At 28.4% G+C, this 20,498-nt stretch overlaps 1 protein-coding gene across 1 annotated transcript; it reads right to left on the bottom strand.

Moving 5' to 3' along the window:
- Positions 1 to 1,570: 1,570 nt before the first annotated feature.
- Positions 1,571 to 20,252, bottom strand: ple (pale). Its single transcript, NM_001098829.1, has 7 exons — positions 20,184 to 20,252; positions 16,474 to 16,585; positions 16,351 to 16,416; positions 11,954 to 12,440; positions 8,541 to 8,873; positions 5,299 to 5,425; positions 1,571 to 1,975 (listed from the first exon to the last, which is right to left on the bottom strand). The coding sequence occupies exons 1-7, from the start codon at positions 20,250 to 20,252 to the stop codon at positions 1,571 to 1,573; spliced, it is 1,599 nt and encodes a 532-aa protein (NP_001092299.1).
- Positions 20,253 to 20,498: the final 246 nt, after the last annotated feature.

Below are 20,498 nucleotides of genomic sequence, written 5' to 3'. Positions count from 1 at the left end.
GAATAATAATTAGTTGTTATTAAGCAATGGTGGAAAATTATTTGTTTCAAAATAAGTATATCATCTTTTTTAATCTTGTTTTTTCAAATTACAATTTTTAACTTTGTGTGTTACTATTTCATAATATTTTATGTTTAATAATAATTTTAGAAACACTTTGGATTTTAAATAAAAAAATTATAGGTAACCAAAAGTTTCTGTTGAGACTATTATCTGTTTAAAAAATATAAAAACACCAGTGTCGCATTTTACCAAATTATTTTTTTAAATAATATTGATAATATTGTAAAAAAATTATTAATGATTAGATCTCTCACTGATAGTATAAATTACATTAGCATAAATAATTTCTAAGAGCTAATTTTGAGAGAAAATACAACGTTGGCGTTATTGTAGTTTTGAAACAGCTAATAACTAGATTTCACAATTTTTAATTGTTGCTTAAAAAACTAAAATACCAAATGATTAGTTTTTAAAATATTACCTATCTTGGTATTTTTTTGAATAACAAATAATCATTTTACTATCACTATGAATAAAGTACTTGGCTGTATTAGGAGATGTGTTTTTTTTTTAAATATTCCAATACTAAAAATATTGTTTGTTACATTTGTTCGCTCTATATTAGAGTACGGTTGCATTCTATGGTTAACTTTCAAAAAAACATATATTGAGACAATTGAGGCTGTACAGCATAAATTTTTTAACTTTATAATGTGGAAACTTTCATCACAGAGTTACGCTCAGAGTTTAAACTATTTGGGATTGGATTCTTGGAAACGAGAAGAATTTACATTGCAATTTGTTTTGTTTTTAAAATTTAATTATTGCAATAGTACAGATTTTTTACAAATTGCTTCTGTGTTTCGTTTAAACGTCCTGTAGAAAGTGTACCATATTGTTAAGTCTAGTTGTAACTAAGCAAATGTAATTATTTTGAAAGATTTTGCTCGGAAGTGAGATAAGAACACAAAAACTTTTGCATACAGTTTTTGTTAACAAACGTTTTTTTGAGAAGCAAAGCTAAATTGTAAATTTTCTCTCATTTTCTAATTATAGGATTGTTCTCCAAATTTTTAACTCTGTAAATTATTGTAATGTTGTAAGACTTGGTCACAATGTAATTTTTTTTCTTCATTCTACTTTTTAGTGTTGAGCTGTATAATTATTTATGTGACTTCGGGTGGGTCTTTTAAAAATAAAACCGTCTTTATGATTATCGCACACTTTATTTTATAGCATTTTTATATGTTACAACAAATATTACTTAACATATAATTTTCTATATTTTACGATCGTGCAGGTGCAACTTTACAATAAAATAAATACTTTACCATGCTTCAATATCACTAAGCATATCTAGAAAAATTAAATAAAATTAAATTATCGCAGCTAATCGGTGCATAAGTTTCGAAGTGAGATCACAAGCTACTTGATCACTTGTCTACGCTAAACTACGTGTACATTAAACAATAATAATTATAGACTGTTATAATACAGGTAATGACAGATTTATACAATGAGCCGATGAAAGCACGAGGGTAGCACCAGTCACACAGCTACCCGGCATTCACTGATACGACGGCGCTTTCATTTTGTTTATAGCGTTTGACAGGTGGAGGACTTCGGTGTTGAGCTGGTGGACGAGCGTTTCGAGCTTCTCCACGGAGTCGAGCACCTCCACGCGGCCGGTGTGCGGGTTGAATCTCACTTCGAAGGGGCGCGACATGGCCGACACCCATCGCCGGAACTTGTCCTTCATGTCGTCGAAGCTCTCGGCGACGAAGTAGATGGGCTGGTACTCCTGGTCCTGGTAGGGCTGCACGGCGGTGACGGCCGGCTCGAAGGGCCGCAGCTCCGGCTTGTCGCTGAGGGCGTGCAGGAGCTCGCCGTAGGCGCTGAGGAGGCCGGCGCCGTAGGCTTTCACCACGCCGCTTTCTTTGCAGAGGCCGAACTCGACGGTGAACCAGTACACCTGCAATGAAAAAGAAAAATTAAATAAAAATACTTAAGCCGAAAAAATTTCATCAAAATGGATATTTTTCGAAACCAAAATCTGATGTCAGAAAATTTTTGAGTACGATTTTTTCAACATTTTTAAATCATTTAATTCATCATTTAATTTGTTCGTATTCAGATTTTTCACTCGTTTGTTTAAAATTTCCCTGAATACGACATAAAATTTAATTAATTGAAATCACTTTTTTGTTTTTTGTTTATTGTTTTTTTTGTTCTTATATTTCCTTGTAGACATTTTCAGAGCTTTATGTTTTTTCAAAAATATTGTCGCGTTCTACCATAATTTTATTTGAATTTTTCGATTTACTCGGTTTTAAAATTCCCACATTTGGACTAGTTAACTACGGTCTTAGATTTTTGACGAGTTTATGGTTGTTAATATTTTGTTGGAATTTGAACTTGGAATCTCAAATTGAGGCTTGTTTGTAAATTGTCTTACATTTTATTTGATGGTTTCCGATTTCTAAATCAACTTATTGTTCGATAAATTTTTAAGATCATCAGATAATCTCAACTGAAGGGATACATTCAGATTTTCGCGCTTTTTCGATTTTTTATTTTAGCAATGCTTTCGGCTTCGAATTTAGGCTTTTTAGAAATTCAGCTTACTTAGGTTTGTTTAAGCACTTCGTAGTTAGTAACTTAGATTTGTAAAGTTTAACAGAGCTTCAGAATTTTCAGGCTTTTGTTATCAGGTTTATTCTCCTATTACAGCTAGGTACATGATTACAATGGTTTTTTGAATTCTCTAACTTACTACTTTTCAATGTTTTTGACTTCGAATTTAGGCTTTTTAAAAATCCAGCTTACTTAGGTTTGTTTAAACAGTTCGTAGTTAGTAACTTAGATTTGTAAAGTTTAACAGAGCTTCAGAATTTTCAGGCTTTTGTTATCAGGTTTATTCTCCTATTACAGCTAGGTACATGATTACAATGGTTTTTGAATTCTCTAACTTACTACTTTTCAATGTTTTTGTCTTCGAATTTAGGCTTTTTAGAAATTCAGCTTACTTAGGTTTGTTTAAACACTTCGTAGTTACTAACTTAGATTTGTGAAGTTTACATGTTTTTCTGAAATTGGTGATTTTAAATTTTTTTTGGTAGAAAATTGTTTTAATTTTTAAAAAACAAGTTCAGATTTCCATTTTTCTAGAACCATTTAACAATGTTCTCAAATTATAGTATTTTCTAAGTTGTTAGGTTTCGAATTTTGGCTCTTTAAGAATTTTTTCCTCCAATTTTAATAATTTTAAGTTTTCAGGCTTTGTTAGATTTATTTGTTTTTTTTTCTGAATGTTGTTATGTAATTACATTCTCACTGTCTGGGTGTTTATCTAATTATTTTGCAAAAAAATATAAGGTTTCTTAGGAATTTAGAATTCACATCGATAATTTTTAATTATCAAGTTGAAACTTGCTTTAAGTGTTTATATTTATAAATTTTACTTTGATTTTACACAAGTTCAGATTTTTATGTTTTGAAACGATGTTTGGAATTTCTGAATTTGAATTTGAATTTGAAAAGAATTTTAGATTTAACATTGTATTCCTAGTTTTTTTCAGTTTTTTTGGATTAAAAAATACTCTAATAACACATCTTCATGTTTTTGAAAAAACGTTTGAGTTTCGGCTTTTCAGAAATTTGGGATTTTCAAATTAACTAATTTTGGAGAAATTTTTTTTCACCTTTTTTAGGTTTTTTTTATTATTTATTTATGATACATTTTATGTTTTCACGTTTTCAGTCTCTGGTAGATTGAAATATTTCCGAATGTTTTTAAGTTTCCGGTTTTCCATTTTTTGAAAATTCAGTTTTGTTACGTTTACATTTTTTGTATTTGTAGATTGAAATTTGTTCCAATTTCTGTTAAAAGTTTTAAAATACAAATTTATGCAACATGTTTAACATTTCAAGTTTAAAAGTTTAAGTCATGTTTTTGATTTATTATTGCGAGAATTTCTGTAGATTCTAATGTTTATAAAAATTTAAAAAAATTGGTCGATTTATCACCTTTTCTAAAGCACTTTTTAAATTTTTTAATTCAGATGTTTCTAAAGCTATTAATTAAAGTTTATCAATTTGGATAATTTTGGGTTGTATATTGTTTTCAAGGATATGTATATGCCTTTAAGTTTCATAAGTTTTTTTTTCAGATTTTATCATTTAATCGGTATTTCAGGTTTTCAAGCTCGGTAAAATTTATTACACACTTTTAGGTTGAGATTTTTTTGGGTTTCAATACGGATTTTTAATCCGTGTAAAATTTTGTATCTTTCAAGTTTAAATTTGCCGCGTTTTTAAATTCACTATATTATATTTTTAGTTTCCTGAGCACGAATTTATTAAAATTTTGAAGTTTTCGGATTTTTGTGAATTTGCAATTTTGGATATTTGGCAACAATTCTGATTTCAAGCTTTATGAAAGCATTTTTCAGGTTTCTAAATTGAATATTTGAAGTTATTAGTTTAGGATACTTCAAGTTTTAAAAATTTTTCAAAAATTTGGTTTAAATTTGACATGTTTTTGAATGTGGAAGATCTGATTTTTGGATTTCTGAGCTTGAATTTGTTAAAATCAATACATTAGAATTTGAGGTCTCTAATGATTTTTTTTGAACTGATAATTTTTTTGTTTTTTTGCGGAAAATTTGGAAACACAAGATTCAGGACTTTTTATATTTTTTGTTTTTTTATTTATCTGTATAGATTTCTATGCAAACGATTTATTTGATTTTTTTTAATTGTTCAAACTGTTGAAAACTAGCATAATAGCTATACTTTTTAATAAAAAAAATCATTTGATGCAATTGAAATCAAAATTTCAGAGAAATAATATTTTAAACTCATTCATAGGTAATCTTAATTTACACAAAAAAAACGTAGTAAACGTAATAGTTAAACATTTGAAAAAATATACAAAGAAGCAAAAATGTTGTCACTTTTTCGCGACATAAGTGAATTTTCGTTTTATTTTTTTATTGGTTAATTGGTTGTTGAATATTTCGAAAATAAAAAGTAAAGACATGGGAAATTCCTCTCGCTCGACCCAAATATTTTGTTCGAAATTTGTTTTTCTTTGTGAAAATTCCCTTTAAACCGTAATCTCGCGTAAACCCAGTTTCTATAATTTCGCAAGATCGGTTGACCATGTTCGCATTAAACAAATATCTACACTAGAACCTTTTCATTAACCGGTCACGCGTATCTAGACTTGACCATGACACGCTAAGCACCGACTGCAAGCAATCTTCTGCATTTTCTAGGTAAAATTCCACTTACCGTTGATAATTTTTCAATTTCAGCATCGGAGGCGCCAAGAGAAGCCAATCCAATCTCTTGCGAGAACTGAGCGAAGCTGGGGTCTGCCAGCAGGGGCATGTGGCCCAAAAGTTCGTGGATGCAATCCCTGAAAAGACAAAGCTGATCAACTGAAAGCCCACGAGACGACGGATTCAATCGACTAAATCGTTGATCGATGATTCTAATCCGATTTGCGAGTAAAATATTATAATTAACTGAGAATTGTTAAAAATGTAAAGGAAAAGCCGTATTTTTGCTATAAATTAGGTACTGTGAATTTTTTGTTTCAACCTCCGAAAATTAAGTGTAAGAAATAAAAATTGTAAAACATGAAATTTTACATAAAAATGATTTTTTTATATTTGTACAAATTTACAGTTTAGGTTGGTTATAATTATTAACAAAATTGTAAGCTTTTTTCCAATATTTTCATTTAACAGCTTATGTGACTGGAGTATTAAAAAACTCAGAAGCTAAATATTCAGAATTTTTTAATTTTTTTAATTTATTCGAAAGCAGAGAGAATCAACCATATATATTTTTGATGAAATATTTAAAATTTGATGAATTAATTTTTTTTAATATTAATTACCAAAACTTTTCTGAAACATTTTTATTGTTAGAATGACACATTTGAATTTATTATACGTTTTGGAAATATTTTTAAAATCATTTTAAAAAAATCGGACGCTTATTATTGCCAGGCAAAAGCATATTATGATAAATTGTGAAAAAATATAAATTGAAAAATTATGAAAACATTTTGTTTTTTTTAATTTTTTTATTTCATTCGAAAGCAGAGGGAAGACAGTCGAATTTTTTGGTTAAAATATTTAAAAGTGCTTAATTTGATGAACAAAGACTTTTTTGTTAGAATAAATACTGTAATATTTGTCTCAAAATTAACTGTTTTTTTTTTAAATTTCTAAATTTGATAAATTATTTTTTTTTATATATATAAATAGTTTTCAAAATTTGTCTGAATCATTTTCTATTTTTAGAAATTTAAAAAATTTTTAAACGTTTACTTTTGTAACGAAAGGAAAAAATTCAGAGGCTTATCATCGTCAGGCAAAAAAACATTATTTGACATAAAAATATAAATTTAAATTTAAAGATGAAAACATTCTGATTTTTTAATTTTTTATTTTATTCGAAAGGAGAGAGAAAACATTCAAATTAAAGTAAATGCTTGACGGTTTCTTGGTCAAAATATTTAAAATTGCAAAATTATATGAGGTTATATTTTTTTATTAGAATAAATGATGCAATATTTGTCTCAACAAGTAATAACTATTTTCAAAAACACACATTTGAATTCAATAGATTTCGACGAATTTTTGAAAAAAAAGACACATTTTTAATTTAATACATGTATACGTGTTAGAAAATTTTTGACAAACTCAAAAAAATTGTAGTCTTTTCATTGTCAGGCAAAAGAACATTAGACATCACGAATTGTGAAAAAATATAAATTGGAAAAGTATAAGAACATTTAGATTTAGGTAAACACTTGGTCAAAATAATTAAAATTGCTATAAGTTTGGCGAAATAAGAACTTTTTAATAAGTAAATTAATGCTCCAATATTTGTTTCAATAAGTAATTACTGTTTTTAGAAAAAATAATACATTTCGATGAATTTTTAACAAAATGGAAGAAAAATGACCAAAACGCGTAAAAATATGTATTTATTGAGTATTTTTTTTCAAAAAACGTAAAGTTTTTAGCTTTATCTAGAACCAAGATACCAGGATGTAAAAACAATTTTCTTTTAATTTTCATTTTATTCGAAAGCAGGGAGAAATCACTTAAATTTAGGTAATACATGTTAACAATTGACTATTTTTTGATCAAAATATTCACAAATTCAAAAAAAATTAACAAAATCTGTTTGAAACATTTTCTGTTTATAGATATCTTTGAATTTTATGTACGTTTTCGAAAATTTTTGACGAAATGAAAAAAATTTAGAGGCTTATCATTGACAAGCAAAGGAACATTATTTATCATAAATTGTAAAAAAACGGTTTTTTTAAGAAAAGACAAAATTACAGAGCACTTATACAGGGTGCTCAAAAACTGGCGCACCAACTCAGTGGTACGTTATTGAGAAGCAAGTGCAGATTAGAGGAAAAATGTTGAAAAAATTCCTAAAGTTATATTTTAAAAAATCTGGAGCTACAAACTTATTGTGTTAACTTCTTTAGTTTTTATTATTTTTTTATGTTTTTATGTTTCATACCAGGTAATCGTTCCGTAACAAAACGATGAATAATTATTTTTAAATTTACTATCAGATTTTAACATTTTTTTTAATTTAAAAAAATTAAAATTTATCCAAAAAATCACAATGTGTAGATGTGCCAACACTGGGAATTATTTCCTAGGAAACCGTTTCAAAAATAATTATTTTTATTGTTACTCAAATTTTATTGCGATCATGACTGTTAGACAACGTTGCCACATATGATTTATCTAAAATCCGGTATTTATCAATAACTTTAATACAAAGAATTTTTTTACTATTTTTACCTTTATATGTAACCACTTCTCTACCACACACCATTGAGTTGGTGCGCCAGTTTTTGAGCACGCTGTATATAAACGTTTGTTCTTTAATTTTTAGTTCCAGTTCCAGAAGCTTAATTTTTTGATGATCTCACAGTTTTTTTTTCAGTAAGACGATCCTCTGCTTTTTTATTTTTTATTTATATTTTACTTACTAACTGCAAAGTTTTATTATAAAATGCAACAAATCAACGAACGTTTTAAAGTCTCCGTTAAGTTGAAAATGTTCATGGCATTCTAGCTCTTACCGCTTTTGAATAAGCTTTCAAAAACTCTTTATCCTGATTCATGTCCGATTTTTTCATTTTTAATGAACTGATTATTTTTTCCCCAATTTTCGAAAAATTTACAAAAATAAACAATTATTAAAGAGCAGTATTGACTTGGGCATTATTCTCCAATTTTGAAATTTGTTATTTAAACAAAACAGAAATTTCAGACAACATGATAAACCAATCATTTTCCGTCGATTGCTTGATTTTTCCCTTTTTTATCTCAGTTAAAAACTCCACACAATAATTTATAACAAAAATGCAATTTTTTTCGTAACATTGATTTAGAAGCTTATTGACTGGAGTATTAAATATGGGGGATAATTACTGGCTCGGCGTCATAATGGAGTTGAAATTGAATCAAAGCGAGAGCACTTACGGTTCGGGCGTGTGGTACGGGGTGTTCTTGTGTCGGACGTATTGGGTGCTCTGGAAGATGCGGAAAGCGAGAGAAGCGAGGAAATCACGAGCTGTGAGCAAGCCGGCGGCCGGACGCAGCGAAAAACCGGTGTGGCGTTTCAAAAAGTTCGACATTTCTTCCAGCTGTGGAATGCGATCCGGCGTAAAAATGTCCTCTTCCTGGAGCATTTTAAACACGCGACAGTACTCGCTGCAAGCGTGTTTTGGCATCAGCTCAAGGACGGTGTTGAACACGGAGCCCCAGGTCTTCGTCTCGGTTTCCGTGTACTGGATGTAGGGAATGGGGTCTCCACTGGAACGAAACCGAACACATGGTTAGTCACCCGGAAAGGATCGTTTTTCTCAGTGATTTTTTCAATTTTATAAGAATTAATTAAATTTATTAGTGACGCAGTTTTTATTAATTTAATTAACTGGTGGTCAAAAGTAAAAAATTATAACATTCGTAATCACCAGAAATCGCTAATTCGTTTGATGATAGGAATAATTTAAGTTCTCTTTAAACCAAAAATAAAATTGACCATGAAATATTTTTTTATAGCAACATTATCAATTATCATTTTCTTTGGTGAGAGAGAAAATATTAAATAAATCACTTAAATAACGAAAAGAAACTATGATTCAAAAATTTGTAGTAAATTTAAAACAAAAACAAGTTTTCTCATAAATTGTCAAAACTTGGTATCGTATGTACTGAATTATGTAGGTAGTACAAGTTATTTTATAACAGATTTTGAAGAATCATAAAACGATAAAATAAAAAAATTAAAATTAAAAAGTACATCAATTAAATTTTCGAAAAACTTTTTCCATAGAAACTCAAACTTTCGACCTAAAAATGCAGCTCTGCAGACGATTTTTAAGAAAAATTGACAGTTTCAGACAAAAGGTAAGTTTTTAGTTTATAAAAATGACTAAATGAAAACGCTCAAAAACCATCATTTTTGGACTGTTTAAGTAAGTGAATTTCTAGTTTAAGACAGTTCAAAATAATTGAAAAAGGCAATCATAACGTAAATTGAAATTTAATTACAAAATTTTTCAAATGGTTTATCACAATTTTTTTCTTTATAAACGTATATAAACCTTTAAAAAATGCAAAAAAGCCCTGATTTTTCAGCTTTCTGATGAAATTTCACAACGTAATAAAGTTTTTCGTTCAAAAAGTGCTTTAATAACATCTAAAAGTTCCAAAAGTAACGGCACCTTTATCCAAAATATGTGCTTTTTTCGCATTTTTGAGCGAGACTTCTTGAAATTACTAACCTCTAACGCTAGAAATGGTCAAATCTTTGTCAGTTTCGACATAGTTGTATATTTTTTTAATATCTTGTTAAGTCTAAGGTAAAAATAAGCTCAAAAGTGTGAGAAATATAAAAACAATGTGATTTTTTAACTTAAAATGCAATTTCTAACCGGTTTGTGTAAAATTTTGAGAAAGAAATGAGTCTTATTTGACGAAAAAAAATTATCGAGAAACAAACTAGAATACTTAAAAGAGGTAAGATTACTTAAATTTAGTGATAATGTATTAGATATTTAGCTTGTTTAAAAAATACCTATCACAAAATAAGAGTTTCTTCCCTTTTTTTTTTATTCAAAAAAATACTGAAAATGTGTGCTTTCACGCTTGAAACAGGCAAATTATAGTCAAATTTCATCTAATTCTGGCATTTTTTGTGTGCTATTTTAACCAAATTTTGCGAAATGGGCCATTTATTAGCTAGTACATAAACTCGTAAATTGTATAATCATAAGATAATAAAATAAAGTAAAAAAATTAAAGAATGTAAAAACGAGAGCTTATCATTATCAATTTTTATATCTTCTATCTCTATTTTATTCATTTTATTTTTTTTAATTAATTTTTTTATTATATTTTATTGCCAACTCAATTTTTAAAATTCTGGATTACAGTGCTACAGAATTTTTTTATACAATGTGTTCAAAAATGGTTGTTGATCAAGTCGACTATGGAATGACTGTCATCTCTATTAATTCTTTGAATTAGCACTTTATTCCCTTTTTTGCATTTTTCGTCAGTTTTTTCAAGTTTAAGGTCTGTCTTGATTTGTATTTTATATTTTCGTGATTTTTGTTGTTGTGTACTCTTTCGTTTTTAGATGTGAAGTCTTTTTTGCATTATTTTAGGAAATCTGTGACTTTGACGACATTCATAATTTAAATTAGGCGGCAAATTACGTTCAAATTGCATAGGTGACTTGATAAACAATTAAATTCTTACACCTTGTATGTTTTTTACAATACTTCGAGTTAATACTAAGTACAAGGTGTGTTAAAATGATTTTCCTGGAAAATTTCTCATCTAAAATCAGAAATGCCGCGCAAAAGAACATATTTATCATAAAATTAGGAAAAATATAAATGGAAAATTATTAAAACATTTTGTTTTTTACTTTTGTTGTTACTCAAAAGCTCGGTAAACTATTGATTATTAGTGGTTAAAATATTTAAAATTGTTTAAATAATACGTAAAAAATCAAAAGCTTTTGAAAAAAATATAGCCAAAAATTTTATTTTTTTAATTTTTGAGACCGAAAACACTGAAATGGAAGCAAACAATTTATAATTTTATTAGTCGAAAAATTTAAAATTGCTGAACTTGATTAAGCAAAAATTATTTTAATAAAATAAATCCCACAAAAATTCAAATTTGAGACGGAAAACACTGAAATGGAAGCAAACAATTTATAATTTTATTAGTTGAAAAATTTAAAATTGCTGAACTTGATTAAGCAAAAATTATTTTAATAAAATAAATCCCACAAAAATTCAAATTTGAGACGGAAAACACTGAAATGGAAGCAAACAATTTATAATTTTACTAGTCGAAAAATTTAAAATTGCTGAACTTGATTAAGCAAAAATTATTTTAATAAAATAAATTCTACAAAAATTTAAGAAGAATTTGAATTAAATATGTTTCGGAGAATTTTTAATGCAAAAAAACCAACTTAGAAAGTGTATCATTCTTTAACAAAAAATTCTGAAAAAAAATATAAAACGAAAAAGTAGATATTAAAACATTTTATTCGAAATTAGCGGGAAAACATTTAAATTATTTCTTAAATTAATAAAATAAATGCTACAATTTGTTTGAAGTATTTATAATTTTCAGACAAACACACTGGAACTTAATACATTTTGACAAATTTTTGTGAACAAGTTAGAGGCTTTACCACTTTCAAGCCAAAATTTATTATTTATTATTTCTCAGTCAAAATATTTAAATTTGCTGATGTGGCTTTGTATTTGTTAAAAAATGCAATTATTTAATTTAATTTTATATTTTTTTTAATTTTGACATTTTCAGTAAAATAAAAAATGGGTTTGGAATCAAGTCGAACTTACTATTTGTAGGCAAAAGCAATCTCTGCGATTTCTTTACGACGTGCCCTGTACTCCTTATCAGCAAACCCAGGATGGTTCATATCCAAATCAGGCTCATATTTAGTCATCAGATGATTGCAGTTGTCCAAATCACTGGCATGTCTTGGAAACCAGGGATTCTTCGCCGAAATATTATCCTCTCCAATCAAAGTGCAGTGTTCCAACGAACTGGACTGCCTCAGCGACTTGATAAGTTGCAAGAGACTGACTCTGGTCATCTCGACCTTGACGAGCGCGTCCAGCTGGTTGTTGTCGCTCTGGTTGGGTCGCGTCTCCAGGTGACATACTGCCCCTTGGTGTTTTTCGATGCTCTTGAGCACTCTGGAGAGCGAGTTCATGCCTTCGCGTAGACGCAGGATTAGGGCGGCACGCTGCAGAGCCTTTTCAGCGTCTGGCCCTTCGGCGATGGCATTAGAAAGGACGACTTCCTCCTCAGTCAGGCCAGAATCTGCGGAAATAGCGCGTTCGGGTGAATTGCGTTATTATTTTACGCCATATTTCCACGGCTTAACTTTTCAACCGCGACAAATGGAGGGTGAAAATTCACTTTTGACATTATAAAAGCCGGACGGAGTGGGACTGGCTTTGTGCGGAGCGCACTTTATTCTTGTAACTCAATGCAATTACCTTCAGTATTATTTCAATTCGTACGATCCGTAATTTATTGCAGATTTTTATGTTTAGTGCAACAGTTTGGATCTTTGTTCGGACTTAATTTATCAGTAAATGAGACAATCTGGCAAAAAGTTAAAGCTTTAGAAGATAAAAAAAACACAAACATTGAACCAATTACAAACAATTTGCGGAATAATTCAGTGACTAAATAATAACGCGTCCGAAAACAGCAACAAGTAACAACATTTTCGATACAATATGACGATTTTCCAGTTTATTCTATAATTTATTCGTTCTAGAAACTGAATTCTAGAATTAAAAAGTGCCTAATCTTCCTAAAAAGCCCAAAATTGCAGAATTTTTCACCTAATTTAGTAATTTCTCGTTTCTTTTTAATCTAATCGAGTCCCTAGGAAAGCTTTAGAGTTTTTACCCATATTTCCGATAAAAACAAACCTGAAAATATTTTAGACCAAATTCGGCCCTCTTTTTAGTCAAAATTTCACTTAAAAATAATTGCATTTGATTTTGTTTATCTCGTCATTTGCTGCAATTTTGCAAACACTGTCGAAAAACTAACAGCAATCCGTTTCAAAGTGAAAACGCAAGGAACAAATAAGTTTTATGTTAAATAACGAAGAAAAAAGAATTCTTGTGAGTGTTTCAGTCCTGCTTTACTGAAAGTGAATTTGTGTTATGTAAAAATGTGTAATTATTTTAACTTAATTTGACTTTATAAATGAAAATTTGTTAAAACTTTCAAAAAAGAGAATATAGTTTATTAGATTTGCCACAACTTTGTGATTTTTAAGTGCAGTTTTGCAAACATTAGCAAAAAAAACTAAGTTTTGCTGAAAAAATCAAAAAAATTAAATTACACAATTTTTGACTTAATTTAGTAATTTGTCGTTTTTTCATCTAATCTAAAAAATTCAATTAATTGAAATTACAGTTTAAGGGCTTTAGGTTTACAGAATATATTAATCACAATTAAAATTTAATTTACGATTAACTTACCATTTGTTAATGCATTATTCGGATTAGTTTAATTCTGCATTAAATTTTAATTTTGCTTTCCATAAACCGACTCTTAGAGCTTTTACCCTTATTTCAGATAAAAGCTTTGTAAAGCCAATCCTGAAAATATTTTCGACCAAATTTCACTGTAATAAGTTAAAACGCATTGATCAAATCAATTTTCATGTTAAATAAATCATAAAAAAATATTGTCACGAATTTTTTTTTTGCTTTACTGAAATCAAAGTTTGTGTTACTTAAAAAGTGTAATTAATTTAACTTAATTTAACTTTATGAATGAAAATGTGTTAAAAAAATGAAAAAGTTTATTAGATTCGACCTAATTTTTATTTTTAGACGAATGCATTTTACACATTTGTTTTATTATTACGATTTCTTATTAAATATTAATTAATTTTTTTATTATTTTATATTGTATTTTTTATTTATTTATTGTTATTAATTATATTAGGTGATTTTGTGATTTCTAAGTGCAGTTTTGCTATAATTAGTGAAAAAATTAGGTTTTCGCTAAAAATGTGCTTAAATTATACACTTTTCGACGTTTATCGATTTATTTTATGAAAAATTTTGCCAAATATTTGAATGAATTTCAAGCTGAAAAGTGTGTTAAAACATATGAAAGAAATAAGGTTAGCATTAAATAAGTCAGTGTTTAAATAAGTTTTAAATAAGTGAGTTTGTGTCCCAGTTTATTAAAATTGAAGTTAAGATTATTTTCTACTAAAAAAGCAAAAGTTACAATATTTTCTATTTATTACAATTGCGTTTCATTTTGTTGATCTTGTTGTTTAAAGATGTACTATTTTCGACCCATTTTTGTAATTTTTTCGTCCGATTTAGAGAAATCTACCGAAAAAAAATAAGTTTTAAACTTGAAAACGTGCCTAAAATATCAACAAATAAGTTAAAAATTACATCATTTTGTTCCTAATCCAGTGATTTTTCGGTTTATGTTTGAAATATTTTGTGAAATATTTCATTTTTTGGTCACTTATGAAGGAAATATTCATTATAAATTTATGTATCCTTAAAACTATGGTGTTTTTTCATTTATTGCAAATAAAGGCTCAAATAAAAATTAACATTTCCGAGCCAATACGATTTTTCCGATTCTTTTAGATGAAATTTTGGAAATAATTTTAAATTCGGAGAAATGTACTGAAACGTTCAAAAACATAATGTACTATATTTCGGTTTATTTTTGTAAAATTTTGCTAAATAATTGCGTTTTCAGCAGAAATATTTCTATTAAATGAATAAGTAAAAAAAAAACAACAATTTTAAAGCGAATTTGTGTCCTGCTTTATTGAAGTTAAAGTTTGGTTTATGTTCTCCACAGAATTTTTTTACTTACTTCTAATCAAAAAAAGTAGAACCAACAACATTTTCGACCTTATTTGGCGATTTTAGAGCACATTTTAGACAAAATTTTATTTCATTTTTTTTTATTAAAGTGTGCTACAAAGTTCTAAAAAGGCAACACTTTAGCACATGCCTGAATTTTTGAAAATTACAAAAATAATAAAATTTTGACCCAATTTAGGTTTTTGATTTATTTTTGAAAAATATTGACGAGTAAAAAAAATGCACAACTAATAAGCACATGCAAAACTTTTGAAAAATGCTAAAATCGAAATTTTTGATTAAAATTAAAGTTTATTCGTTAAATTTTGCTAAACAATTTTGCTTCTAATAAAACAAACAAGTTATTAAAACATTTAAAGAACGCAAAACTAATGTCATTGTAATAATTTTCTGGTCCGGTTTAGCGAATTATCGCAAAAAACTGTAAATTTTCACCTCAAACACCTGCTTAACGCTAGAAAGAAGAAAAAAGCAAAACTAGTTTCATTTTACGACATTGCCAAGAAGAACACAATTTGTATTTGAGTTCAAGGGACTCCAGTATACCCTTTTGTTTCAAATAAAACTATGTTTTAAAGTGAATTTAGAAACAAAAATAGGCATCAAAAGAAATGCTCCTATTAGCAAATTACATTTAATTTAAATTGGTAATTTTTTTCTGAAAGAACATATTATTTTAGTATTATTTTCGTGAATTCTTTTTGTCAAATTTTGAGTTTAAATCGTTTTTCAAAGTGGGCCAAAAAAATTGACTACAAGCAACGCAACGGCTACTGAAAGTTTCAAAATCCTGAAAATAAAATTCAAATTGATTTTTATCATAAATTAGCTTGATTTTATTGTTTTATATTTTTTTATAGAAAAACCTGTTCTGACTCCAAATCAAATTTGCGTCTTTTTCAGTACTTATGTCAAATTTATAGTTAAAATCGTTGTGGATTTTCAAAACATTTAAAATAGATCAAAAGAATCGTGAAATCCTGAAAAATCCAAACTGATCTTTTTTTATCAATTAGGTTGATTTTATCGTTTTAAAAAATATATTCTCAATAAAGTAGAGTATTTTTTTGTTAATGCTGTTGTGAGATTTTCAGTTAAAATTACATATTAAAAAAATAAACCAAAAATTTGTCAGCTGAAAATTGAGAATTTTGTAAATGAAAACCAAATTATCCTTTAAATTCAACGCAGATTTTTTCTAGTTTTTAACTTTAGAACCGCGCCAAATGGAGGGTGCTAATTGGCCCTTAACACTACAAAAGCTGGACAAAAAGGCCTCGCAACTCAAATTACGCAAAGTACTTGAAAAAATGCAATTAATCTCCCCTTTTACTCACCGTCTTCGCCGTCGATTTTCTGTGCCGGTTTGTCCTCGATGTCAATTTCGGGATCAACGCTTGAATCTGACAACAAAATCATGCAAACGGATCATGCAAACAACACAACACTGATTTATTTACCGTTGGCCCTAAGGCGAGCCTCGTCCAGGACCGATTGTTTGGTTTGTTTCACCACCAAAGTCTCGAACCTTGCGTCGTCAACAAGGGAACGCCGACGAGCGGGATAACCGTTCTGGAAATAATCCCCTGTTAAAAACCATTGTCTCTTCCAGCCGGAAACGGCAAGAAGACGGGAAATTGCCCGACTTTCTTAGCGCGAGCCCGGAAATTCGAGCCGATAATTGGCTGATGAAAGTTAATTTATTTAAATGCAATGGATTCGTTTTATCCAGGAGTGAGGGGAGTGGACGCTGGCAAGAATGCCCTCAGAGCAAGGTCATGGGACATTTACATTGCCTTAGGTTTTTATGCATTCTCCGGCCATGATCTTAGTTTAATCAGTATCCTTGTAATTAAAATAATTATCATTACAGCTCATTTTTTGTGTTAATGTATGTGGACGGAACTTTGGTGTCGTAACTACACTTTCGCTAAGCACACTTTTGATTTTAGATTCTGATAAATAACGCACTTGAAGGCGGCTACGACGAAGGATAAAGGATACCATGTTGCAGACAACAACACCAAAATTTACCGATTTTCAAATCCGGCTACAACCTGATTCGGATTTTTTTTTTCTTCAAACTTGACTTAATCAAACCTGTCCAATTTTTCAAAGAAGATGGTTCCGGGCTTGGTCAAGACTTCAAAGCCATTGGTTTTGAATTAAACATTTTCCAAAAAAATTATGGCAAACAGTTAAAATAACCTTGGACATTAATTTTTTTTAATAAAGATTTTCAACTTTTTTAGTGTGTTCTGAAATGTTCTCTTTAATGCAAAACTAACAGCGTTTTGTCTCTAAATATGTGAAGTGTTTACTCGTTTTTCGTAAAAGAACGTAAATAAATTTTAGAAAAGATACAAAAAACAACACAAAATTACCAATTTTTTCCGTTCAATTTGGAAGAAGGAAGAAAGATTTAGCCCAGAAATGCTTATAAGGATCTGAGTTGAAAACTTAAATGATTAAAAATAAAAATTAAATTAAATCCAAATGTTTAACACCTAGAAATCTATGTTTAAATAAAATTACGGAAGGTATTTTTTTTAAGAAATTTCAGCTTGCTTTGATGAAATCTTGAAATCGCTTTTTAGTTCGAAAAAGTGGTGAAACACTAATTTTTTGTTTTTTGACCTTTCTCAGCAAATTTTCGCAAAATGTGGGAGTTTTTAACGCAAAAACCGCTCAAAATAGGCACTTTTCACCAAATTCTGATATTTTTAAGTGATTTTTTAACAAAGTGTCATTGATATTTTAGCTAAGGCAGATTAAAAAAAAGCATAAGAAAAGCAAAAATAAAGTAATTTGCGCCAAAATTTTGTTTTTTTGAACAATTTTATGCACATCTTATGAAAAAAGCACCTTTAATTTTAGCTCTAAAAGACTCAAGCAAGACAAAACTAATTAAAAATGAAAATAAAATCAAACAAAATGATTAAAACCTTGAAAATCAAGTAAACACAAAAACAGTACCTACCTAATTTATTATTTTTTTTTTGATAAATAATTCATGTTTGTTACTTTTTTGTTAGTAAGTTTTTGCAGTTTTGCAAATTTGAGCGAGATTTTAGCATTTGTTATTAGCACTTTTGTAAAATGTTGGGTTTTGTTTTTTTAGAAATAAACTTTGTTTAAACTAGCGAAAATTTTTGTATGCAATAAATAAAAATTCTGAAAATAAAGTTTGGTTTATTTCGTTTCAGAGCTAAAAGATTTGTATTTAAGTGAACAAGTTTTTTCAATAATTTAAGGCGCAAATTTTTTATCACAATAAAACTGAGAAAACAAAATAAAAATAAGAGAAAATGCATGAAAGTTTGTGAAAACGTAAAAACTGAACTGAAATACAATGTTTTAAGATTTTGCAGATTTTTTCTTTTTTAGTTTCTTTTTATTATTATATTATTTTTATTTATATTATATTTAATTGTTTTTATTTCGTTTTAGAACTAAGAATCTGAATTGGAAACTAATTTGAATAAAAATAAAAACTATATTAAATTAACACCTTGAAATCTATCTAAATGAAATCACAGCAGTTACTTTTTTTGGAAACTTATGCTTAATTCGATAATCTTTCAGCTTGCTTTGATAAAATCTTGCAAGTAAGAATTAAAACATTTGAACATAGACTGAACCAAAATTTCCAAAATTTTGAACAACAAACTTAATTAATTAAAAAAAAAATTGACTGAAGAAAAATGTTTGAAACCTTAAATAAACAAACAAATACAAAAGACAGCAAGTACCCAATTTTTTAATAATAATGACTCTGATTCTCTGTTTAAACTAGCGAAAATGTTACACTGCAACGAATAAAAAATTCTGAAAATAAACCCAAAAGTTTTTAAAGAGTTTAGTTGTTTTTATTTTGTTTCAGAACTAGAAGTTTTGACTTCATTTTAACATATTTTTCAATGATTTAAAAATATTCAAGAAACAAAACAAAAATAAAAGAAAATGCATAAAAGTTTGCAGAAACGTAAAAATTGATCAAAAATACAGTGTTTGAAGCGAATTAAATTTTGCAGTTTTTTTTTCTTTTCTATTTTTGTTTTGGTTGTATTTATTTTGATTCAAAGCTAATAGTTTCGAATTTACATCAACATTTTTATTTTCAATGATTTATTAATGCGCACATATTTAGGAAACAAAAAAACAAAAACAAAAAATCATAAAAAAACTATCTAAAATACAATCTTATAACTTACAAGCGAGTTAGGTTTTGCAGATTTTTTTCTAATTTCTAGAACTTAGTTTTTGAGTTTAATTTTTTTTTTAGTTTTGAAACAAGCATAAAAAGATATAACAAAATTATAGAATACCAAAAAACAAAATTAAAGTAAAAGGAAATGCTCACAAATTGGTGACGAGGTTAAAATATTTTCATTCAATTTAATTTTTTGTTCTGTCATAACTTAAAAAAAACAAACTTAGAATTCGACTTAACATTTTTAACGAAAAAATTAAAAATGTCCCTTTTTCCCTCAATGACAATAATTTAAGCAAGAAATTTCAAAAATTCAAATGTTATAAAAATAATTTTTTGACACAGTTAAAGCCATCTTTGCCAGAATTTGTGTTTAACGCTTTCAATTAATAATAAACATTATTTTACTGTTAAATGAAGAAATAAAGTATTAATGATTTTCTTTGTAAGCTTTTTAGGACTTTTGATTAGCAATATTCACTAACTTTATTTAGGAAAAACATTAAATTGAAGTGATTTGTGTGTTTTTTTGCTAAGTCATCAAAAAATAAATCGGTTAACAATTAATTTTGACCTTATTCTTAATAATCATCAAATGTTTAATTGTCTTCATAACGCATTTTTTAGAAAAGCTCAGTCTTGCCTCGACTGTGTTGCAACGCTCGTCTGAAGGTTGTCAGTGTTATTTATTTAATTTTTAATTAGAATTTCTGTAAACCATACATATTTAATAAATTGCATTAATGTAATAACTACCTTGCTACCGTTAATTGACTAATTTCCCCGCCAATCTCATAAATATCAAGGCCAATTTGGACAACAAATCAAAAAAAAAGTTCGTAACGATGAGAAAATTAGTCTTGAATTTTATCTAATCGTAGCCTAATGGTGTTGTTGTTGGTTTTTTAACCGAATTGTTTTAAGGCCAGGTTTGTTTACAAATAAAATTAGACTCACCTCGATGCTATACGACTTTTTGATGGCGAACATTTCGCGATTTTTTTGAGCAGCAGCCACAGCAGCCATGTCTTGCAACCGGAGACTTGAGCGTACGAAGAAGAGCCAAAAAAAAAAAATCAGCCTGAAAGCACTAGGTGTTCACTGCTGGCAATCGCGAGTGTGTAATTTGAAAGCGTGAATTCGACCACGATTGTGACTGGAACCGTCTGTCAATTACACGCTTCTGGTGACTTGAAGCAAAGCAAGGTGTGTTTGGAGCTCTGGGGGCAACGTTATATGTAGGTGAGCCCCTCCTCGGGCCGTCCCCACGCG

The sequence above is a fragment of the Tribolium castaneum genome, chromosome 1, assembly GCF_031307605.1.
Source record: "Tribolium castaneum strain GA2 chromosome 1, icTriCast1.1, whole genome shotgun sequence".
Classification (NCBI taxonomy): Eukaryota; Metazoa; Arthropoda; class Insecta; order Coleoptera; family Tenebrionidae; genus Tribolium; species Tribolium castaneum.
This window is presented reverse-complemented; position numbering and strand designations above follow the sequence as displayed.